This window comes from Plectropomus leopardus, chromosome 16, assembly GCF_008729295.1.
Source record: "Plectropomus leopardus isolate mb chromosome 16, YSFRI_Pleo_2.0, whole genome shotgun sequence".
Taxonomy (NCBI): Eukaryota; Metazoa; Chordata; class Actinopteri; order Perciformes; family Serranidae; genus Plectropomus; species Plectropomus leopardus.
The window spans coordinates 159,787-185,789 of NC_056478.1; the positions used below are offsets into that span (position 1 = coordinate 159,787).

The 26,003-nt window shown below is 47.8% G+C and overlaps 1 protein-coding gene across 1 annotated transcript; it reads right to left on the reverse strand.

The window, feature by feature from the left end:
• Positions 1-733: 733 nt before the first annotated feature.
• On the reverse strand, positions 734-25,384 carry LOC121955265 (centrosomal protein of 170 kDa protein B-like). The gene is given in 24 exon segments (XM_042503127.1): positions 734-1,258; positions 1,675-1,726; positions 2,606-2,699; positions 3,455-3,543; positions 4,692-4,829; positions 5,947-5,988; positions 6,903-7,059; positions 7,147-7,387; positions 9,027-10,736; positions 11,917-12,025; positions 12,176-12,355; positions 12,862-13,054; positions 13,056-13,902; positions 14,710-14,830; positions 14,833-15,215; positions 15,838-15,939; positions 16,465-16,495; positions 16,498-16,581; positions 16,702-16,760; positions 16,881-16,959; positions 17,289-17,378; positions 17,460-17,491; positions 17,494-17,596; positions 25,283-25,384. Coding segments are annotated over 23 exon segments (5,100 nt in total). The 5' UTR covers positions 17,564-17,596; positions 25,283-25,384; the 3' UTR covers positions 734-1,061.
• Between the last annotated feature and the right edge of the window lie 619 nt (positions 25,385-26,003).

Consider the following 26,003-nt stretch of genomic DNA (forward strand, 5'->3'; position numbering starts at 1 on the left):
AAAAAAAAGAAAGAAACCGTGCGCACTGAGGAGCCGTTTAAATGATTCTTGCATAAAATGTTAAACTTCTGTTGCGGTTCGACTTTTCATTCACACGATAACGGCGTTTTGGAGCCTGAAAATGCGAACTTTTTCCCAGAGGGTAATCTTTTGAAAACGCTAACCCTTGTGTCGCCATGGAAACTGGTGACGCCACTTCACACGTGCATATGTTCTTCTTCTATGGTGCGTCGTCACAAGGTTACAGCGCCGCCTACTGGCGTGGTGTGCAGACAAGAGCGTTTCAGTTATTTTTGTGGATGTTAATGTTAAAGGGCGTCCTGTTGCTATCAACCCTTTGAAACCCGAGCAAATCGGTTTGATTTCTTACCAGAACACTGAGAGAAGGCAACGAGCAACTTAACAACACATGGGCCCAAAAATATGCAAGAAATTAAGAGAAAATTACCTGAAAATAAGCAAAAAAAACCAGGAAAGATAAAAAAAATCATCATCAACCACAAAACAACAACAAATGACCCCAAAAAAGAGCCAAAAATTGAAAAAAAACCCCAAAATGCATATGTTTGATTTTTTTCTGTAGGATAATTTTAAATATGTAATTAGAATAATTACAAATATAGTTTTCTGGACAGTTCTTTTTGAATTTCCCTTTTTTAAAATAATAATAACGATAATAATTTTCAGGTATTTTTCTTGTCACTTTTATGAATTTCTTGCAATTTGTGCGACATTTCTTCACGTGTTTTACAAAGAAATTAAACAGATTTGCTCACGTCTCAAAGGGTTAAAGGACTTCCTGTTCAAACCCTGTCTCGGCTCTGTCTCCTGTTGGTGTGTGAAGTGTGGACCTGGGACACAACATCACTGTAGGACACTGAGGACACTGTGTCCTCTGAATGTGGACAAATACAAACAGACTTTGTGGAGACACTTTGAGAACAGTGGAGAGACAGTTCTGCTCCTGTCCATCCGTCTGTCCTGCTGCAGCAGAGCGGTGGACAGACGCTGCAGGCGGTGTGGACATACTGTCTCTGTCCAGAGGTGCTACGGTGGCCTGCTCAGGCCATGTAGTGGGACCCGTCGGGTCCACGAGGTGGTCTTTTGGTGCTTTCGTTGGCATTGGAGGTTGAAGCGGCACCGCGGGGTTTGGCGGTGGGCTTCTTCTCCCTCGAGGACGGTCGAGTCTGACTGCGTGGCGACGTCCCAACAGCCGCAGTCTGGAGACTGCCACCGGGCTCCACGATGGTGTTTATAACTACGGCAAGAACAAGAGGACATTTATGATCACCACGGGTCAAATTAAACTAAAACACTGAACAGAGACAGCACCAGGACCAGGACCAGGACCAGGACCAGGACCAGGGTTCATCCTCCAGCCGAAAGTCAGTCTCGTGCTCCCATTGTGGGAACTCGGGTAAAACCTTAGAGGCGGGGACATTTACGGGCACGCCTCCTAGTTGGTCCCCTGCATAACTTACTGGTTGCTGAATGTGACATTATCATTCTTCTTCTTCTGCTGGGTTTTATGCTCAGCTGGATTCACACACACACACACACACACACACAGACACACACACACACACACACACACACACACACACACACACACACACATCTGCAGGCATAATCAATAACGTCAGATTGATTTTTGATTGTTCATTGTGTTTTTACCTTCCAGCTGCCTCTGGACTCTCCTCAGCTCCTTCAGGATGGACGAGATCTCCTGAAACACCAAACACATCCTGTCATTGATCATCACTGATGCAGTTGATCATTAATTCCTTCTGAAGAAACTTTCTTGAATTGGTTTCGATTCCCTAAGTTGCCTTTGGTTTGAAAACTACCTCTCTAAAAGATTACAGTGTGCAAAGACTGATGATCATTACAATTTTTGAAATATTACTATAGGTGTTCCACAGGGCTCAGTGTTAGGACCCTTATTGTTGTCAATGCATATAAATGTTACTGTCCCCACCTGTGATTCCTGTATAGCGATCTCATCTTTATGCGGATGACAATTTTATATTGATTTTGCACAGTCAGCCACCAGTAGCCCACAGGCGTCATTTGACTCCCTCCAACGCCAGCTACATGGCCCTAAAATGATTTTAAACTCAGAAAGAATAACAAAAGGACGCTGTTCACAAGAGCTAATCATTCAGAATCTTTTACTAATTATCGCAGACGCTGTACTTCCATAGAGAGAGTAGCTCAGTACAAACACCTCGGTATCTGGCTGGACGATAAACTTAACTTTAAGCACCATGTCGACATCCTGACTAATAAACTGAGAGCAATAATTTGCTTTTTTATACAGAAATAAGAACTGTTTCCTCTTTTTACACAGAAAAAGAGGTATATCGGTTATCGGTTTTAATTTATGGGGATGTCATTGATGGAAAAGCTTCCACCTCTACATTAAAGTCACGTGAAGCTGTTTAGGTATTTGTTTAATTATTGATTGTTTTTAATGTCTTTGTTCACGCTCGGCATCATTGAAAATGAGGAGGTCTTAAATAAAGGTTTAATTATTGACTCTCACTGTTATTGATCATTACTGATATTGACTGTCATTGATTATTGTTAGAGTGATCAGTGGGACCTTGTTGGAGGTTTTCAGGATGGGGACTTCATTCTCAGCGTTGATCTTGGCCTCGATCTCCTCCCAGACGTCAGCCTTGTTCTGGAACAGAACCCTGAGAACACAAACAGTGCGGGGTCAGAACCGAAGGAACCAGAACACACATAGTCTTCATCATCTTTAGGTTCTCAAGGTTTCTACTAGAACATGTTTAAGTGTCTTTGAGACCCGCCCCCGCAGTCTGCTCTGATTGGTCAGTGTGGTATCGAGTCTAACGGTGGAAAGTTTCATATTGAGCACAATCACGCTGCAAACAAAAATAAATTACAATAACAATGAAATAAAAAATAAAAATGAAATAAAAGCAAATAATAAAATGAATGAAAAAATATATAGTACATATATATATGAAACAAAAAATAAATAATAAAATATAAAATTAGTGATAACAGGTTCGAAACAAGGAGTGGGTGGGAAGGCCCACAGATCCAGACGGGTCAGCGGAAGAGTGAAATATGACAACTTCTGATAAAACAGAGTTAAAAACCCAGATTAATATGTAATAAATAAACAAACAAATAAATAAAAATGATTACATCAATGGCAATGATAAAAAGGTATAAACAGATTTTCTAAAGGTCATGCATATTTATCTCTATATACACCTGTCTGTTAAAAATGTTAAAAAATAAGTGTTTCAAAATGAAGAAAAAAAATATGTAAATGTCAAACATGCACTAAAAAGTGTGTTGTAAAAACATGCAAATACTGAAATACGCAAATTTAATAACTATTTAGCTAAAGTGCTGCATATACACACACATGTATATCCACATCCACGTATGCATACATGATAAAGGGCTGACTTACTTCATTTTCTCGGCCAGCTGCTCCGTGTTCTCCCGGATGGCCTGAGACAGCTGAGACACCGGGTTCAGCATCAGGTTGTCCAGAATCACCTGAAAGAGCGAATCGGTCTGTGACGTCACATCATCAGCGACAGCCACACAAACAGCTGATTTCCCAGCAAACCAAAACTAACGGCAGCAGCTGCTTCAGTCTGCTCAGGACACGTTCACACTGCAGAGTCAGAGCGGACCCTGTCCACCTGCTTTCACCTGTCCACCTGTCTGTGGACGCTCTGTTCACGGGCCTTTAAAACAAGCTGCTCACCAACGTCAGCTCATTCAGAACGCCTCTGCTGACAAATACTAGGAAATATGAACTCATAACTCCGCTTCTAAAATCCTCACACTGCCTCCTGTCGCTCAGAGAATTTATTTTAGAAATAAATCTGTGTCTCAGAGGCCAAATGTGTCTCTGACACGCTTGTGACATGTGAACCTTCACCTGTGGCCAAAAACTGACCGTCAGAGTCAGAAGCAAACATGACGCAGCGTTTTGCTACCATGCAGAAAATAAAAGAGAAGCTGCGACTCTGACCGCTTTTAAAATAAAAAATGTTCATTTTTCACTCTGCCTATTCCATCAGCTGACTGCAAAATGTTTTTAAACTTGATTTTCATCTCTTGTCTGCACTTTTGCTATTTTTAATGGTGATTTTTTTAAATTGTACATCATTTAGTTATGAATTTTATCCTTTATATCTTTTATCTGTGCTCTTTTATTATAAATCTGTATCCTTTAACCCTTAGGGACTGTTTTACAAAATGTCCTTCTTCATTTTTTGAGAATTTTTGCTGTGTTCGTGCATTTGACATACATTTTAGACCAGATTGTGTATTTTTGCTGAATCTTGTAATTTGCAGCTCAGCTCCTACACTTATATAGACTTATGTCTTAAATACAAATGATTACATGCATACTGTTGAGTGCAAAAAATTCACCATTGAAACCCATTCAAACTGCAATTTTGCTCAAGTTTTGCACGATCTGTGATGGAAACACTGTCCTGTCTCACCAGGACGCAGTGTCCAAGGCAGCGTTGGAATCTTGGTGATACACTGAATATTTGATGGTCAGTTATACTCTGTACTAATATAAGAGGTTAAATCTGTCTAGTTGAAAAAATTGCTGAAATAAATCAAATTAAACTTGGACTCTGAGTTGCAGGGTGAACGTGGTCTCAGTGGGATTAGACAGTGACCTCTTCGCGGTTCCACGGACGGCGTTGCTTAGAACCGGGCTCCGGCTCATTCATGTTTGCGTCCAGGTCGGAGACGACTGCAGAACCTGGAGGAACCTTCTGGTAGTTTAAACTGGCCTCAGGGATATGTTGGACCAGCTGGAAAGAGAGTAAAGGGAGTCTGGCTCCGGTGATCCAACCACTGAATGTTTGTCATCAAACCAGTGAGCAGCCGACCGGCGATGGCGGCGCTCTGTGAACGCATGCACCAAGTCAACATGCAGCTGCGATGGTGGAGGGCAGTGAATTTTAGTACTGCTGGGAGACAGCGTGTTAACATCCACGGGGAGACGCAGGAGTGCAGGAGGGTCCGACTGGTCACCAGCTACAGCTCCATGAACTGTAACCACAAAACCAGTTAAACCAGTTCATCCATGGTGCGGGGCGATGGAAGTTTATTAACGGCAAAGCTACTGAGCAGCATGAAACCAATCTGAGCATGCATCAGTCTGAAAAACAGTCAGGTATAATAGAGTCGGGTAGAAAAAGGGCAGAGCAGAGTATTTATGAAAGTTAGGCAGAAAAAAGGGTAGAGCGGGGACAGGTTTAACGGAGCCCTGTAGAAAAACGGGAAGGATTCGGTAGAAAAAGGGTAGAGCAGGGTAGAGACCCAATAGAAAAGGGGTGGAGCAGGGTCAGGTACAATGGGATTGATTTAAGTTTGGTTGGGTATATTTTGCTGGTGTGGGGTCTGGTAGAAAAGGGTTTGGGTAGAGTGAGGTTGGATAGAAAAGGTTCCGGTTAGACTGGCTGTAGTAGAGCGGGGTTAGGGGTATAACAGTAGGGTGGAGTAAGGCTGAGCTGGGTTTTTAAACAGGTAAACTTGTTTGTACCAGCAGACAAAACCCTGACCCCACCGTGCAGCAGGTTTGGGTTGAGTAGAGGTTAAGTCGGGTACAGGGCAGCAGGTTTGGGTTGAGTAGAGGTTAAGTCGGGTACAGGGCAGCAGGTTTGGGTATCGGGGTACATCATTTCGTCTTTTTAAACCTGCAGACTGATGGTAGCTCAGAGACGTTTTGTTGACTCGGTAGTTTTGTCGTCAATAATCTTTCGTTCCGAACCTCTCAGACATCTCAAACCAAAACAAACCAAAAGTGCTTGAGCTCAATCCAACACCAGTGAGAGGGAAGTGTTAGGATCAGTGATGGGGGGGCAGGAGGGTGGAGGACGGGGACCAATCACACGGCAGGAGGAGTGATGAGTCAGAGTACGACACCTGAGAAGGTCGAACCCCCCGTAAGTATGGATAGGATGGCCTCTGAGCAGCACAACAGAGAGATGAGTCATGAGAATCCAAAGCATGATGAAGCTCCTGACAGTAAACCTGTAAACCTTCATAAACTCTGAGCGTCAGGACTTTTTATTTTACATTTAAACTGGGAGCACACCAGCAGGACGGAGACTGGGGATTGTTTTTGTCCTTTTAGTATTGATGAAGTGCCAGAGTGCATAAAACAGCATCAAACTAGAGCCAGTGGAGGATCCTCCACACCCCCCGGCTGAGCTAGCTGTCCTAAAATCCTAAAATGTCTTATAGTCCTAGAAACATTCTAAAATCCTGATAACATCTTAAACTTGGAGAAACGACCTAAAATCCTACAAAGGTCCTAAAATCCTGAAAATGCCCTAAAATCCTAGGAACATCTTAAAGTCTGAGAACAACCTAAAATCCTAGAAATGTCCTCAACGTGAGAAACATGTATGGGCAAACTGAGTATTCTTGCTTTAGTGACAATAACTGCTCAAAGGGAGAATTTTTTGGGGCTAAAGATGTGTATGTTTGGTGTCAGTGGAGCATGTGGTGCATTTGCAAGGCCCCTGGTGCCCATGGCTACAACCGGCCTCGATTAAAGTTGGGATTCCAAATCAGAAACTCGGGCTCGATCCATGTCGACCGAGTAGGTCAAATTGAGGTCACAAAAATTTGATTAATTGATTTGCGAGCATGTGAAAGCCTCCTAACCAACGCCTCCCGTCCCTGTTAGTTGCCTTCATCATGAATGTGCATGTAACCGACCGTAAGATCTAAAAAGATGCTCCGGACACATTTAGATCGGAAGTCAGAAAAACTTCCAACTTGCACTGGAACGCAGCATTAATCTGGCGTGTTCCCAGTTTAAGAAGCTGTAGTGTGTGTGCTGGTGGAGGATGTTTGGCGGTTTGGTGTCCCACCTCCTCCCGGGCGGAGATGGTGGAGGCCGGTGTGGTGGGCAGCGAGCCGGGCGAGGTAGCGGTGCCCATGCCGGAGCCCGGTGAGTCTCCATCTCCTGCGACATCGTGAATTTCCTTGGCCAGGATGGCGAGGTCTTTGGCGAGGTCCTGGCTGAGCCTGCGGGGACATAGAGGGAGGACGTGAAGGTTTGGACGCTCTGATGGACACATCGGAGTCTGAGTGAAAGGTTCAGCGTGTATTTACTTGGCGATCTCGGCGCTGTGCGTGGACCAGTTCTGGTAGGGGTCGACCTCGCTCGGGTCCTCGTCCTCCTCCGTCTCCAGGGAGACAGACTTGGAGCGGGTGGCGGCGGTGCGGTGGCGAGGCATCTGGGAGGACGTGGAGGGATAGGAGGAGCGTTTGGTTTTTGGGTTCACTGCGCTCGTCTCGTATTCTTCCTCCGAGGACGAGGAGAAGTCTGAGCCCTTCTGTCTGCGACGGGAACCTGGAAATATTTAAAAAGAGTGTGAGTGGAAAGCCTCGGTGCAGATTCAGCTCTGTGGTGCTCATTTCATTTCATTTATTTACAACTTCAGCCTGTTACAAACGTTTCTTTAGACCGTACGCTCATAATGACCTCATTACACATCTGTTCCTGCGCTGCAAAAACACACACGATGAATCTATCACAACGCCTTTTCACTCTGCTGATAAAAAGCAAATGAGCAAATCTTAAAAACTAAATGAGTTCAAAATATTTTGTTCATGTTTCTACATTTAAAATTTTTTTGGATCAATATGTTTTTTGTTTTTTTTCTAAGATTTAATGAAAAAAAGGCAGATTTTAGTATTATTTTAATGACACAATCAATTTACAGGTTTATTGGCTTCCATAATTTTACTCGTCGTACAGATTTTAGAGAAATTAGACATTTGAAAATGCTCCATTCAGCAAAAATGCCAGTGTAGGTGCTGGAGGAGCGTTTTTGTTGCAGAGTTTAAAGGGTTCAACACAGAAACGCTGAGCTGAAAGCAGCCAATCAGAGAGCTTCAGCCCTGTTGCCGTGCGGCTGGTGGCAGATGAAGTGAGAAGTGCATGTTTTTGGATGTTATGGGATAAATTCAGACAATTCGATGAATCCAGCAGCTGAATTAAACAACTTTAACCCTAAACGTCTCGGCTGCTGAGGTGATGAGTTTTGTTTCTCAGCCGACAGATTCATGTGTTGAACCACAGTCACATGACGCTGCGGGCGGATGCTGTGAAGCTGCGTTTCCATGGTAACAGCAGCAGGCTGGCCGACAGTCAGCAGGGACAGAAATCGATGCTCGGTGATGGTGAGAGGCCTCAGCGGAGTGATGAAACAAGGGTCGCATCAAAATCAGCTCTGTTTTGTCCATGGTGGACGCTACGAACTGATCGTTCGTCCATCAGAGGGACGACTTCTGTCCTCACACTGTGTCTCTGTCAAATGATCCTGCTGATTTATGCTGCATTCACATGAAGTCTGGCAGACCGGTGACACCTCCTGGACTGAACGGGAATTTTTTTTTTTTTAATCCAAAGGTACAGCAGGACAACAAAATATAGTATACATGACGATATGTTGCTATGGTGATGTACCAAAAAAAGACATTTATTTAGGGTCTTTTATGTAATTATTTTTTTTTTTATTAATTATTGTAGCAATTTAGCACAAAAGGAAGCTTTCTCTTTATATTCTGTTGCAAACATAAAATGATGTTAAATTCCCCCCAAAACACAAAGAAAGTTCAATTTCCAATTCCAATTTTCAATTTCCGCTTTACTTGTAACATTTCAGAAGGATGTCAGTTTTTGATCATACAGTTCATGGTGTTGTTGCACCAAAATTATTAACTTTTCGTGATCCAGATTATTCTCTCTGCCAGCCTCGCTTAATTTTACCGTCCTGCCTTCATTCATTAAAACAACATCCGGTCTGCTGTCTGCTGGATTCCATATATACGCAGCATTAATCTCTGATAGACAGATTTATGCAGCATCAGAGTGAAACTAAACATTTTAATTGTTGCATCGGTGCACCTTAACACCTTAAAATTCCTTTAAAATAATGTTAAAAAAAATATCAACACACTGCATGACAAATTTGACCAGGACTCACCGCTGCTGGGGTACTTGGCTCCAGTGGACCGGGTTCGGGTCAGCGGTTGCTTTCCCAGAGCTCCGCCCCCTTTGCCAGCGGCCTGGCGGGCGTCGCCCGCAGACGTCTTCCTGGAGGTGACGGCGGACTCAGAGTTGCGATTGGAGAACGCAGCACGCCCGGCGGAGGATGTCTCATTGTCACTGGGTGCCGTGAAGGAGCCGGTCCTCTTCCTGGGCATCGCTAAGATGTCCAGCCGGGACAGCTTCTTCCCCTCGGCAGACGGTTTGGACGGTGCCGTGATGTGGTCAGAGTTCTGGGAGCCGCGGTCAGTCTCGGCACCCTCGTTATCGGAGGCCTCGCCAAGGCGCGCTCGTCGCAGCATGGACGCCCGGGTTGGCCTCGGCGCTGACAGGCTGTTTGACCGAGTCAGAACCTGCTGAGCTGCCGTCTTGGGCGTCTTCCCGTTGTCTTCCTTCTGAAGGGGGGCTATGAGCTTCTTGCTGCGGCTGGATGGACGGGAGGCCTCATGGTCAGAGGACGTTGTCTCAGTCCAGTGCGGACCAGAACCCTGTTGGCCCTCGGACAGATCCAGGGAGCCGCGGTTCCCCGCACTGCGGCGCATCTGGAAACGCTTTGCGGCCTCTGCCTTGCTCGACGTCTCTGTGGTCGTCTGGCTTCTGCGTTTTTCAGAAAGGCGTTCTCGGGCAGAGAGCTGTCGTCCCTTCTCCTGGATGGACGGGCTGGATGAGGACTTCTCCTTTTGCAGACTGCTGATGGCGGGACGCTTTTTGATGCCAGAGCTGACCGGAGCATTCTTGCTGCTCACCTGGCTGACAGTGCTGGCCGTGTCCACGTCCGACTCCCCGGAGAGTGAGTCATCCATGTGGGTGGAGGAGCCGCCTTTCTTTGAGCTGCGACCGGAGCCGGACGAGGGGAACTTGGAGTCCAGAGAGGACAGAGTCCCCTCGGCCTCCTGGAGGAAGGACTGCGTGTCCTGGATGTTGTCCCTCCTCTGCTCCATGTCTCGGATGGACGGATGGCTGGAGATGTGCGGGAGCTTCTTCATCTGGACCGTGTCGCTGGGCCGGTCTTTGGTGAAGCTCTCCTGCCGGACCATGGAGGACATGCAGCTGTCCTTGGTGGGGACAGAATCCTTGTCCTGCATTTGGAGGTTTGGAGCAGAACTGTTGGGTTTGACACCTGTCCTCCGGGGCTCGTGTCCACTCAAGTGTCGGATCAGGACGGTGGTGGGGGGAGGTTTAGTCCTGTCAGACTGGACCGGACTCTGGGCCTGCTCCGGTTTACCCGAACTGTCCTCAGAGCCAATGTAGAAGGAGGTGGACTTGGTGGAGGGGGACACTTTCTCTGGACCCTTGAACTGAGGACCAGCTGGAGACACAGATCCAGTCCTGGTCTGAGTCTTCTTTGTCTTCTCCAGGACTGGTGCGTCGTCTGAGCGACTGGCGTCACTCAGGCTGTCCGGGTCCACGTCGTCCTGAACCGCCAGCCGCTGGGTGGCGTCCTGTGGGCGGAGCGGACCAGAGACTCTGTCAGGGGGCTCCTGGCCGTGGTTTGGTTCGTGGCGGATCAAGATACTTGGAGGAACGCCTTCCAGCTTCTCTGGAGGCACCTGGGGCAGCAGCCGTCTGGTCCTGGAGCTGTGACTCGACTCTGACTCTGAGTTATCGTAGCTGTAGTTCCCCATCGACCGACTCATGAAGCGCAGATCTACAAAAACAATCGATTATCTCAATGTCTTGTAGAAATGTTCCGTATTTGATGATATTTTATAAAATAAATGCTTTAATTCTAGACTCATATGCTGCGACATTTCTAAACCTTAAGATCAAAAGTCCACATGATCCACTCTCTAACAGAGACTGTGTGGGGCGGAGACACGGATTTACAGCAACAGCTTGTTTCCAATCATGTGACTCTTAACAAATTTAGATGGAGGACTGTAAGTCATAAATAATCCATAACTAGAAATACAAAAAAGCGGCTACATAAAGCGGCTGGATGAGTCTGCAGTCAGCAGGAATCATCAGAAAACTGAAGCTTATGTTGGACGACTTCTATGACGGCGGCGTATGTTTATGAGCAGCCAGTAACTCCTGATATCTGTGGAGTTTGGAGTGAATGCAGCAGACCGCGAGAGGATCTCCACTAACAAGCTACAAGACAGATTTATTATTCATACATTAATCCTTGATCCTGCTACATCAGTTGAAGGACGAGTTGATTAAAATCAGCAGCTACTCTGAAAAATTCCATCCAGTTGTTTGGGCATGTTGCTGCGGATCACACAATTCCTGCAGTGCATTTTTTAAATTTGCATCAGTCTTGTGTCCTGTCGGCTCTGAACAAGGTCCGCCCATCCAGTGCAACAGCTTGACCCGGGATGTTAGGGGTCAACCATGTGAAGAGCAGAGCAGTCTCTGATATGTTGCTGAGTGAGTCTCAATCACATCTCATCCACATAATTCTCCTGCGAGCGGACATTAGCCAGAAGAGGCCTGGTCGGGTCAGCCTCGCCCTGATGCCGGCTCTCCTCCCTCTCTTTGTTTCTCCCCTCCCCTTGTCTGACTGGTCGCTCGCGACATGGTTAACCCCTAACTACTGGAGGGAATTTTTCATAGATGCTTCTAATTTTAATCAACTTATCCTTCAACTCCAAAGATATAGCAGGATCAAGGACAAAATTTTAATTTTTTTAACCAAAGTTTGCAAGACCAATAAATCTACTTTTACCTTGTATCCTGGAAGTGATCCATACAAAACAGTACGGTGAATTATGTTTACTTAGTCTGTTCTGTGACAAAATGAATAAACATTTTTTTCTTTGGTATCGCCACGTGTACCACAGACGGTTAACATCGTCTCGTGATAAACAGAGTTTGAGCAGCACCTTCTAGAGCGTCTCCCTGAGGCGGAGTGGAACCAGGCTCTCCGTAGCTGTCCGCCAGGCTGGCCCAACGGGAAACCCACTTTGGTCCTTCAAGACCAGCAGCTGGAACCTGGACCAGAAAACCACACGATGACGGACAGAACCCACCAGCAGGAAGTGATGTAACAGGAGAAACTAACGGAGGAGAACCTGAAGGGAAGAACTGGTCTGCATGCTCTGGGGTCACATCATGCTCACAGGTGTGTCCTGCAGGCGTTACCTGTATGGGGCCGGTCTGGGGGCCAGACGGGGGGCCGCTGAGAGCAGCCGGGATAAAGCCATGCAGCGGGTCCACAGAGCTACCGTCATTAGCCTGCTCATCTCTGCCGTCATGTATAACCGGTCTGTACACGGTTGGGGTGACGCCACTGTACTCCGGAGAGTCCAGGACGCCAAACACCTGTCGGAGCACACGGCATGCATGAGGAGGGGGGCGGGGCCACGAGGACAGAAGGGTTTCATGCATCTCTAAAGACATTTATACAACAGTTAGTGTTGACCAAGCGATCTGATTGGTCAAGAGGATTTTCACAAGCGCTGATGCACCAACAAAGGTTTCGTCCGAACTTGTCACACGGTGATGCTCTGTCATCAGCATCAGCTGTTTACGCTCCGGACGCTGTTACCGTTTTCTTTGAAAAATGTTTGCAATTTTTTTTCTATATTTTTTGGACGATTTATTTTTCTATTTATTTTTTGGCAATTTTTCAGAGAATTCACAAAGTTTTTTGTGAATTCTGAAGAAAACATTCTGGAATTTATTTATTTATTTATTTATTACATTTTTGATGATGTTTAAGAAGAAATGTATCCCAAACCCGCAGGCTTTCAGGGTCTGACTGTGAGGTCACTGTGAGGTCAGTGTGAGGTCATTGTGAGGTCAGTGTGAGGTCATTGTGAGGTCACCTGATCGATCATGTTGCGAGCCTCCTCCACCTCCTTGTCCTGCACCTCCGTCTCAATGGTGTAGGTCCCAGCGTCGCTCAGGCTATCATCCTCCTCGTTCCTCATCATCCTCGGCGAAGCTTTGGGGTCTCCAGCGCGGACCCCCAGGGGCAGCATGGGTGACAGGGGGGGGCCCGGAGGAGTGGACCGGGGAGGCAGCGCTGGCAGGGATGGAGGACTTGGACACCAGCTGTAAGGGGGAGGTAGGGTAGGAGACAGAGGAGGCGGCCGTTTCCTGGGGGGAGGGGATTCTGGCCTGAGGAGGCGACACCATCACCGGTGGCGCAGACATTGGGGGTGGGGACATCTTGTCCCTGGTTGGCGAGGACTCCTGTGGACCAGAGTCCTTTAAGAACTCCGCAGCAAACTCCTGCGCGAGCTTGGACTTCTTCCCGACGCTGCCAAAGGGTCTGATGGTGATCCCGGAGGAGGAGGAGGAGCGGGAGGAGGACACAGCCTCCCCCTCCGTCTTCTCCCTCTTCAGAGAGCTGGACCTCTGGGGGCCGCCGTGGCCCTGGCCCTTCAGAGGAACTGTCACCTGCTGAGTGGGGGGGATGTGGCCGTGCACAGACGCCGGCCGCTCACCGCCTTTCCGGCGCTCCAGCTTGGCCTTCAGGGCAGAGTAGGAGTCGGCATGGGCGGGGTTGTGCGTGAAGGACTGTGAGCGCTTCTTGCGCGGGTTGTCATCGAAGAACTCAATGATGAAGGCCTGCTGGGTGAGGTGCTCAGGGGGCCCCTGCTTTGGCGTCTCTGCGGTAGGGGACTGAGCCCGAGGAGGACTCTGGGACAGGGGCCGCTCAGGGGCCAAGGGTGAGGCCGGGGCCGGTCCTGGTGGCGAGTACTGCAGCGGCTGGTGGAGAATCTCAGTTTGTGGGACGGACTGAACTGTCTGCTGCGACGCCTCAGACTGCTCTGATTGGACGGAGTGGTGGGATTTACTCCGCCGGCCTTTGAGGACCGGGTCCTCAGAGTCGCTCTGGGTCCCGTCCTCGTGATGGTGACCTGAGAACAGACACATCAAACATGAATCAACATGTTAGATATTTATAACCTCCAGACCAGAGGAGACGCCATGAGGTCTTAAAACCTGCGAGGCCGTCACGCCGCACGTCGTTTGACTCCGGTGGAGCTCGACAAGCTGCCGTCAAACTTCAATTAAAGGCCCGGTCCCTTTAACCAGCCCACGGTGGCTCCACATTTTGGCCTGTCTCTATTACAGGCTCGCTCTGGTTACCATGGTTACCATGCAGCTCATTTTAATACTTGCTCTATGGATGTATCAAACCAGGTTGATGGCGACCTGCTGGAGATAACGTCAGTTAGCTCCTTAGATCACATTAACAAATATAAGATTCTCACAATTCAATCATTCAGTTCATTTCACTGAAACCACGAACACCAAAGAAGAAGATGGGATTATCGGCACAGTAAACGCAAGAAAAAAAAAAAAAAAACAACAGATTAGTAGATGTGAAAGACTACTTTTTAAAAAAGCTAAGAAAAAATGCCCTTTGAACTTTTTTTTTAAATATATATCTAAAATTATTTAACATTACTCATCATAATTTTTTAAGCTTTTTTTAAATTCTTGCAATGTACAGTATATATATATATATATATATATATATATATATATATATATATATATATATAATATATATAGGACACATTTTCAGGATTCTCTCTCTAACTTCATCATTTCTCCTCCTGTTTACCTTCCTCCCGAGTTTCTGAACAAAATAAAGCTGATTTTCCAGCAGAGACCTGAAAAAAAAGGAGCAGTGATAACGGGTTAAAACTGACTCGCACCTTTGAGCGTCTTGATGTTGATGGCGAGGTCGCTCTTGGTGCTGTAAACGTCCTCGCACGTCGGCCGTCTCCTCATCATGCTGACATCACTGTGCACCAGCCAATCGGCCACCTTGCTCTCTCTGCTGACATCATGTCTGTGGGCGTGGCGGTCTTGGTGGGCGGGGCCGGCTGCTTCCTCTGGCGGGTGGAGAACTTGGTGACGTGGTCCTTGATCTTGATCTTCCCGGGCATGCAGTCGTCAAACTCGATGGTGAAGGAGGCGTGGCTCTGGACGACGGGCGGGGTTGGGGTGGGGGGCGACGGCGGCGCCGGTGGCGGGGGCGTGTCCGTGTCCTTGGTGGGGATCTCATGAAGCTCCGCCCCCAGAGTTTTGGGGTGCTGGAAGTCTTTGGTGGGGATCTCGAAGTAGCTTGGCTCACGGTGGTACGAAGGGAAGACGGTCTTTGGTTCTGACAGAGAGCCGGAAAAATCCGGATCCACCGGCGGGGCGTCTTTCTGAACGTCTGACAGAAACACAAACATTTAACGTCAGCTGTCAGAATCATCATATACAGGTTCTGCTCAGGGACTGTGGTTTATTTATGAGGGGAGAGAGGCTCCCTCACTGTGTGACTAGGAGAAAGCATGACCCTCCCTTCAGCACAAATGAGTTGTAAGATTTTAAAAACTCTTTTTGATGAAGCTCAGATGTTTTCTACAAAAAAAAAAACAAGAAAAATCGCCATAAATTTGTAAAGACAAAATTGTCATTACCAGAAATTGTTTAAGAGAAAAAAAAAGGTCCAAATTTTTCCTTTAAATGCTGCAAAAAAAAAAGAAATTAAAGAAAATAATAAGATTTTTTCTTGAAAACATCACCAAAAATGGGGAAAAAATAGAAAAAAAATGTTTTCTTTTAAAAAAAAATCATAATTTTTTTAAAGGAAAAAGAAAAAAAAATCTAAGATTTTTAAAGAAAAAATAAATTGCCAAAATGTTTTCTTTAAAAATCACCAAAACAATTTAAAAGGAAAAAGAAAAATAACTGCCAAAATTTAACCCCGTGGGTTTGAAGAAAATATTTTCATCACAAATTAGCATTAAAAATATACTAAATTAAGCCATAGAATACACAATTGTTTTTACCTCCATGAGGCTCACTGCCGCTCTGAACTTTACTCCCATAATCCTCCTCTCCCCACCACGACGGCTGACCGTACAGAGGCGTGGGCCGACACGCTGGAGCCTCTGTGACACACACACACACACACACACACACACATTTACATCGACATGTTTCAGGTTAAATCATCACAATTTTAAACGTTTAAATTTATCGATGTGATCAAATGTTTCACTTCAGATTGAAAACGAGCCGTCCTGACAGAGCCGGCCTCTGATTGGACGGAGAGTCAAACGAGTCATATTTGCAGCATCATGACTCACTTTGTGAACTCTCAGTACTCTGTGTTTATGGTTGTTTGTAGTTTTATTTGCAGCATTACTTTTAAGTATGACTTGCTGTACTCAGTGTTTTGGATTGCTTGCAGTACTACTTGTAGTATCTCTTGGTACTCTGTGTTTTTGGTTGTTTCTAGTATTATTTGCAATATTATGACAGTACCCTGTGTAGTCTTGGGACTCAGTATTTTGGGGTATTTGTAGTATAATCTGCAGTAGTGTGACTGGTTCTCAGTGTTTATGGTTGTTTGTAGTTATATTTATGGAATCTGGAGCATTTTTTTCAGTATAATTTGCAGTATTCTGACGTACCCTGTGTACTCTTGGTACTCAGTGATTTTTCTCGGCTCTCGTTCGGTCCTCCAGCTCCGTCTTCTTCTTCTCTGACGCCTTCAGACTCATCTGCAGCTGACTGCTGTACTTCTCATGCTGCAAACACACACACACACACAACACACACACACACACACACACACACACAGGTGATCAGAATCCGATCAGTTGATCAGCTGATCAATAAATAAGAGGTGAACCTGAAGACTCTCTGACCTTCAGAGCCTCCTCGGGAACTTTGTGTTGACTTTTCTCCAAAACGTAGACGTGAGAATGTGAACAGGAAGTTAAGAAACACGCTGACATCATCACAAAAACACACACACACACACACACACACACACACACACACACACACACACACACACAGAGTGATGACGTCGTCTGAAGGATATCATATCCAAAGCGGATGATGTCGGACAGTTTGAGGGTGATGTAGGTCTGATCAGGAATCCTCAGGTCGTTCACAAACGTCTGCAGCAACAGAAACATACAGTCAGTGTGTGTGTGTGTGTGTGTGTGTGTGACTCTGTGTGTGTGTGCGTGTGTGTGTGTGTGACTCTGTATGTGTGTGTGTGTGTGTGACTCTGTGTGTGTATGTGTGACTCTGTGTGTGACTCTGTGTGTGTGTGTGACTCTGTGTATGACTCTGTGTGTGTGTGTGTGACTCTGTGTGTGTGTGTGTGTGTGTGTGTGTGTGAGACTGTGTGTGTATGTGTGTGTGACTCTGTGTGTGTGTGCGTGTGTGTGTGTGTGTGTGACTCTGTATGTGTGTGTGTGTGTGTGTGTGCTCCCTGTCTCACCCCGTTCAGGCTGCCCAGGTCCTTCACCAGGTGTTCGTCAGTCGTCGGGTTGTAGTTGATGACGGCGTGCTGTTTGTCAACGCTGCGGGACTGTCGGGGGACAAAGGAGAGTCCAGACCAACGACCAATCGCACGTGTGATCAATAACCTGATCAGTGATCAATAACTCACCTGAAGCATGAGCTCACAGTCCTCTCGCCCACAAAGATCATCTCCTTGGGGAGGCGGTGTCGAGTCCCGGAGCTGCTCACCAGGAACCATGATGTCACACTCATCTTCACAGGCCTGCTGGGAAACCCCAGAGCATCCTGGGAAAAAAAGTTCAGACACCCTCAGAATAATAATAATAATAATAATAATAATAATAATAATAATAAACTTCAAAAACCTCAGAAACCTAAAACAGAAATCTTAGAAACCTCAGAAAACCTCAGAAACTCAAAAAGTAAGAAAATAATCGTCTGAATGAAGCGATACTTCAGTTCAGATATGAAACTAAAATCCTGAAAACATGATGGAAGTATTTTTCCTCCGATACTGCTGATATCCGTGATAGAGATCATGTGGACCTGATAGGGCAGCATGTTCACCTTCACGTGTTTTCATCTTTTCATCAGCTCTATACTGACAGCTCTATCCTGACAGCTCCATCCTGACAGCTCTATACTGACAGCTCCATCCTGACAGCTCTATACTGACAGCTCTATACTGACAGCTCTATCCTGACAGCTCTATCCTGACAGCTCTATACTGACAGCTCTATCCTGACAGCTCCGACCTAACAGCTCTATCCTGACAGCTCCATCCTGACAGCTCTATCCTGACAGCTCCGACCTGACAGCTCTATCCTGACAGCTCTACCCTGACAGCTCTATCCTGACAGCTCTATACTGACAGCTCTACCCTGACAGCTCCGACCTGACAGCTCTATCCTGACAGCTCTATCCTGACAGCTCCATCCTGACAGCTCTATCCTGACAGCTCCATCCTGACAGCTCCGACCTGACAGCTCCATTCTGACAGCTCTACCCTGACAGCTCTATCCTGACAGCTCTATACTGACAGCTCTATACTGACAGCTCTATCCTGACAGCTCCGACCTGACAGCTCCGACCTGACAGCTCTATCCTGACAGCTCCGACCTGACAGCTCCATCCTGACAGCTCTATCTTAACAGCTCTATACTGACAGCTCCGACCTGACAGCTCCATCCTGACAGTTCTATCCTGACAGCTCTATCCTGACAGCTCTATCCTGACAGCTCTATACTGACAGCTCTACCCTGACAGCTCCTGACCTGACAGCTCTATCCTGACAGCTCCATCCTGACAGCTCTATCCTTGACAGCTCCATCCTGACAGCTCCATTCTGACAGCTCTACCCTGACAGCTCTATCCTGACAGCTCTATACTGACAGCTCTACCCTGACAGCTCCAACCTGACAGCTCTATCCTGACAGCTCTATACTGACAGCTCTATCCTGACAGCTCTACCCTGACAGCTCCGACCTGACAGCTCTATCCTGCTCTATCCTGACAGCTCCATCCTGACAGCTCCATCCTGACAGCTCCGACCTGACGGCTCTATCCTGACAGCTCCGACCTGACAGCTCCGACCGGACAGCTCTATCCTGACAGCTCCAGCTCTATCCTGACAGTTCTATCCTGACAGCTCCGACCTGACAGCTCCATCCTGACAGTTCTATCCTGACAGCTCTATCCTGACAGCTCCATCCTGACAGCTCTGACAGCTCTATCTTAACAGCTCTATACTGACAGCTCCGACCTGACAGCTCCATCCTGACAGTTCTATCCTGACAGCTCTATCCTGACAGCTCCGACCTGATAGCTCTATCCTGACAGCTCTATACTGACAGCACCGACCTGACAGCTCTATCCTAACAGCTCTGACCTGACAGCTTTATCCTGACAGCTCCATCCTGACAGCTCTATCCTGACAGCTCCATCCTGACAGCTCTATACTGACAGCTCTATACTGACAGCTCTACCCTGACAGCTCCAACCTGACAGCTCTATCCTGATAGCTCTGACCTGACAGCTCTATCCTGACAGCTCCATCCTGACAGCTCCACCCTGATAGCTCTACCCTGACAGCTCTATCCTGATAGCTCTGACCTGACAGCTCTATCCTGACAGCTCCACCCTGACAGCTCTGTCCTGACAGCTCCGACCTGACAGCTCTATCCTGACAGCTCCACCCTGACAGCTCTGACCTGACATCTCTATCCTGACAGCTCCACCCTGACAGCTCTATTCTGACAGCTCTATACTGACAGCTCCACCCTGGCAGCTCTATCCTGACAGCTCCGACCTGACAGCTCCATCCTGACAGCTCTATCCTGACAGCTCCATCCTGACAGCTCTATACTGACAGCTCCATCCAGACATCTCTATCCTGACAGCTCCGACCGGACAGCTCCATCCTGACAGCTCTATTCTGACAGCTCTATCCTGTCAGCTCTATACTGACAGCTCTATCCTGTCAGCTCTATCCTGACAGCTCCATCCTGACAGCTCTATCCTGACAGCTCCGAACTGACAGCTCTATCCTGACATCTCTATCCTGACAGCTCCATCCAGACATCTCTATCCTGACAGCTCTATCCTGACAGCTCCATCCTGTCAGCTCTATACTGACAGCTCCATCCTGACAGCTCTACCCTGACAGCTCTATCCTGACAGCTCTATACTGACAGCTCTAGCTCCCTGACAGCTCCAACCTGACAGCTCTATCCTGACAGCTCTATACTGACAGCTCTATCCTGACAGCTCTACCCTGACAGCTCCGACCTGACAGCTCTATCCTGACACAGCTCCATCCTGACAGCTCCATCCTGACAGCTCCGACCTGACGGCTCTATCCTGACAGCTCCGACCTGACAGCTCCGACCGGACAGCTCTATCCTGACAGCTCCATCTGACAGTTCTATCCTGACAGTTCTATCCTGACAGCTCTATCCTGACAGCTCTATCCTGACAGCTCTACCCTGACAGCTCTATCCTGACAGCTCTATACTGACAGCTCTACCCTGACAGCTCTACCCTGACAGCTCCGACCTGACAGCTCTATCCTGACAGCTCCATCCTGACAGCTCCATCCTGACAGCTCTATCCTGACAGCTCCATCCTGACAGCTCCGACCTGACAGCTCCATTCTGACAGCTACCCTGACAGCTCTATCCTGACAGCTCTATACTGACAGCTCTACCCTGACAGCTCCAACCTGACAGCTCTATCCTGACAGCTCTATACTGACAGCTCTATCCTGACAGCTCTATCCTGACAGCTCCTACCCTGACAGCTCCGACCTGACAGCTCTATCCTGACAGCTCCATCCTGACAGCTCCATCCTGACAGCTCCGACCTGATGGCTCTATCCTGACAGCTCCGACCTGACAGCTCCGACCTGACAGCTCCATTCTGACAGCTCTATACTGACAGCTCTATCCTGACAGCTCCGACCTGACAGCTCCGACCTGACAGCTCTATCCTGACAGCTCCGACCTGACAGCTCCATCCTGACAGCTCTATACTGACAGCTCTATCCTGACAGCTCTACCCTGACAGCTCCGAACTGACAGCTCTATCCTGACAGCTCCATCCTGACAGCTCCATCCTGACAGCTCCGACCTGACGGCTCTATCCTGACAGCTCCGACCTGACAGCTCCTGACCTGACAGCTCCTATTCTGACAGCTCTATACTGACAGCTCTATCCTGACAGCTCCGACCTGACAGCTCCGACCTGACAGCTCTATCCTGACAGCTCCGACCTGACAGCTCTATACTGACAGCTCTATCTTAACAGCTCTATACTGACAGCTCCGACCTGACAGCTCCATCCTGACAGTTCTATCCTGACAGCTCTATCCTGACAGCTCCGACCTGATAGCTCTATCCTGACAGCTCTATACTGACAGCACCGACTGACAGCTCTATCCTAACAGCTCTGACCTGACAGCAGCTCCATCCTGACAGCTCCATCCTGACAGCTCTATCCTGACAGCTCCATCCTGACAGCTCTATACTGACAGCTCTATACTGACAGCTCTACCCTGACAGCTCCAACCTGACAGCTCTATCCTGACAGCTCCATCCTGACAGCTCCACCCTGATAGCTCTACCCTGACAGCTCTATCCTGATAGCTCTGACATCCTGACAGCTCTATCCTGACAGCTCCACCCTGACAGCTCTGTCCTGACAGCTCGACCTGACAGCTCTATCCTGACAGCTCCACCCTGACATCTCTATCCTGACAGCTCCACCCTGACAGCTCTATTCTGACAGCTCTATACTGACAGCTCCACCCTGGCAGCTCTATCCTGACAGCTCCGACCTGACAGCTCCATCCTGACAGCTCTATCCTGACAGCTCCATCCTGACAGCTCTATACTGACAGCTCCATCCAGACATCTCTATCCTGACAGCTCCGACCGGACAGCTCCATCCTGACAGCTCTATTCTGACAGCTCTATCCTGTCAGCTCTATACTGACAGCTCAGCTATCCTGTCAGCTCTATCCTGACAGCTCCATCCTGACAGCTCTATCCTGACAGCTCCGAATCCTGACAGCTCATCCTGACATCTCTATCCTGACAGCTCCATCCAGACATCTCTATCCTGACAGCTCTATCCTGACAGCTCCATCCTGTCAGCTCTATCCTGACAGCTCCATCCTGACAGCTCTATCCCTGACAGCTCCATCCTGACAGCTCTATCCTGACAGCTCCATCCTGACAGCTCTATCCTGACAGCTCCATCCTGACAGCTCTATCCTGACAGCTCGGACCGGACAGCTCCATCCTGACAGCTCTCCTATCCTGACAGCTCCGACCGGACAGCTCCATCCTGACAGCTCCATCTGACAGCTCTATCCTGACAGCTCTATACTGACAGCTCCATCCTGACAGCTCTATCCTGACAGCTCTCCTGACAGCTCTGACAGCTCTATCCTGACAGCTCCATCCTGACAGCTCTATCCTGACAGCTCCACCCTGACAGCTCTATCCTGATAGCTCTGACCTGACAGCTCTATTCTGACAGCTCCATCCTGACAGCTCCACCCTGATAGCTCTACCCTGACAGCTCTATCCTGACAGCTCCACCCTGACACCTCTACCCTGACAGCTCTATCCTGATAGCTCTGACCCTGACAGCTCTATCCTGACAGCTCCATCCTGACAGCTCCACCTGATAGCTCTACCCTGACAGCTCTATCCTGATAGCTCTGATAGCTCTGACCTGACAGCTCTATCCTGACAGCTCCACCCTGACAGCTCCACCCTGACAGCTCCGACCTGACAGCTCTATCCTGACAGCTCCACCCTGACAGCTCTGACCTGACATCTCTATCCTGACAGCTCCACCCTGACAGCTCTATTCTGACAGCTCTATACTGACAGCTCCACCCTGGCAGCTCTATCCTGACCTGACAGCTCCGACCTGACAGCTCCATCCTGACAGCTCTATCCTGACAGCTCCATCCTGACAGCTCTATACTGACAGCTCCATCCAGACATCTCTATCCTGACAGCTCCGACCGGACAGCTCCATCCTGACAGCTCTATTCTGACAGCTCTATCCTGTCAGCTCTATACTGACAGCTCTATCCTGTCAGCTCTATCCTGACAGCTCCATCCTGACAGCTCTATCCTGACAGCTCCGAACTGACAGCTCTATCCTGACATCTCTATCCTGACAGCTCCATCCAGACAGCTCTATCCTGACAGCTCCATCCTGTCAGCTCTATACTGACAGCTCCATCCTGACAGCTCTATCCTGACAGCTCCACCCTGACAGCTCTATCCTGACAGCTCCATCCTGACAGCTCTATCCTGACAGCTCCATCCTGACAGCTCTATCCTGACAGCTCGGACCGGACAGCTCCATCCTGACAGCTCTATCCTGACAGCTCCGACCGGACAGCTCCATCCTGACAGCTCTATTCTGACAGCTCTATCCTGTCAGCTCTATACTGACAGCTCCATCCTGACAGCTCTATCCTGACAGCTCCGACCTGACAGCTCCATCCTGACAGCTCTATCCTGACAGCTCCATCCTGACAGCTCTATCCTGACAGCTCCACCCTGACAGCTCTACCCTGACAGCTCTATCCTGATAGCTCTGACCTGACAGCTCTATTCTGACAGCTCCATCCTGACAGCTCCACCCTGATAGCTCTACCCTGACAGCTCTATCCTGATAGCTCTGACCTGACAGCTCTATTCTGACAGCTCCATCCTGACAGCTCCACCCTGACACCTCTACCCTGACAGCTCTATCCTGATAGCTCTGACCTGACAGCTCTATCCTGACAGCTCCATCCTGACAGCTCCACCCTGATAGCTCTACCCTGACAGCTCTATCCTGATAGCTCTGACCTGACAGCTCTATCCTGACAGCTCCCCCCCGACAGACATTTAAACAGACCTTTCAAACTATGTCACTATTCAGGATTAAATAAAAAGATCATGAACAGGGAAATAATGGCTTAAATGTAAGCCAAATTCAAATTATGATTATAACATGACATTTTTTCATTATGATATTACAATATCCGACAGCCTGCTCTAGCGCGGACATGTCAAACAGCTTGCTCCAGCGCGTGGACATGTGCGACAGCCTGCTCAAGTGCCGACATGTCCGACGGGCCACTCCAGCACGGACATGTCCTAAGGTGTCCTGCAGCGCGCGAACATGTGGGACAGTATAGTTGTCGTGTTCAATGTCTGACAGAAAATAAATATTAAATCAAAATTAACTTTATGATATCTTCATATGTCACTTGGGAGTAAAAGGGAACCTTTAAGCTTGACAGAAAAAGTGATTTGATGTATATCATGATATAAATTAATATCGACTGATATGAAAAAAATTAATGTGACTTTTTTCCTTATCGCCCAGCCCTACACGCAGTACACTATAAATACACATAACTGACAGAGCAAAGACCTCGTCCCTCATCTATTGTATGAAACTGTATATTAACCATTTGAAATCTAAGCAAACACCAAACAAGGGGAGAAGGCAATGAGCAACTTAATAAGACATGACCCAACAATTACCAAGAAATTAGTTTTAAAAAAATCACAAGAAAATCACCTGCAAATAAGAAAAAATAAATAAAAAGAGAGGAGTAAAAAAAACCCCCAACAAAACAAATGAGAAATTACACAAATAAAGAGCTGAAAAAACCCTGTAATTTTAATTTTTTTTCTTGCACTCTATAAATATAAATATAAAATATTACAGAACGCAGCAAAAGGAAAGTGATGTGGGCCCTGGTTTCAAAGGGTTAAAGCGGGTCACAGGTGGCCAGGTGAAGGTCTGCAGAGCAAGGAAACTTCCACAAAGATCAGTTATTGCAAAAGACTAAATATGTTGGATTTGTGATAATGTCTCATATTAAACACATTTTAATTTTTGAAAAGAAATAATTAAAGACAGAGGACATACAGTAAACATGTATGTCCACAGAGACATGAGGCTCAGTCCTGTCCATTAATACACAGATAATGTTTCACCTGACCTCACAGGTGTCTCCAAGTAACCTTGGAGCAGGTTAACCTGTTCACCTCTGTGACGTCATCACCATCCTCATCCTCATCAATTTCATCATGAACTTCATCATCACTGTCTCACCTGAGCCAGGCCACACCCGAGATAACACATGCGCACGCACGGACGGACTCTCTCACACACGCGCGCGCGCGCACGCACGCAGAAGCGCACGGACACTGGATGAACCGGAGCGGCTCCTCAGAATCCTCCCGCCGGGCCTCAGCGCTCCATCTGCGGCTGCGGGCCGGACAGGAGGAGCCGCTGCCGGAGGAGACAGAGGACAGACAGACAGACAGACAGAGGGGAGGACAGACAGACAGACAGACAGACAGAGGACAGACAGACAGCGGGATGGTCGGTCCCCTCCTCCACGCCCTGCCCTCCTCCTCCTCCTCCTCCTCCTGCAGCTCTTACCTCCAGATGCTGTCGCCGCTCCTCTCCGCAAATTCACACCGGGACAGACGCTTTGTGGGGCGGGCAGATCATGAGAGGCGTCCCGCGGCCGGTACCGGCGCTCGGACACAAAGTGGATGAGATGCTCCCGGTGAGGCTGACCGACGGTCGGTGCTGATGCTGCTGTTATGGCATCTCCGTCTCCTCCTGACGCACCAGCTGCCACCCGCTGCGTCAACACGCACCGCAGCAGCACCGGAAACCTTCACAATAAAAGCCTCGGGATGATAAAAATATCAACAGATCTGATGAAGAACTGTGATGCTGATCGGTGTGGAAATCAGCTGTTTATCACTGACATCAAGCTGTTTGTTATGATTCAGCCTCGTGCACAGAACAGAATACGTCAGAGACGTTTAGGGACTGTTTGTAATTTATGAGGGGGTGGAGATGGTGCAGAAAGAGGGAAGCACATCATATAACATTTATACAACATTAAATGGCTGTATTTAGTGTTTAATTTTTAAAGGTTCTTGGTTTCTGCAGTCTGTGAGCTTCATGTTTAAAACTTAAAAACAAAGAACAGATCATTAGCGCTAATTGCAGCTGCACATTAACAATGGACCGCGGATGCTCGGCTCTTATTGTGAAGGAAGGCTCGTTTCCGGTCTGAGTGCCTACGGTTTGACTAATCTTCAGCTGATTAAACACACACACACACACACACACACACACACTCATC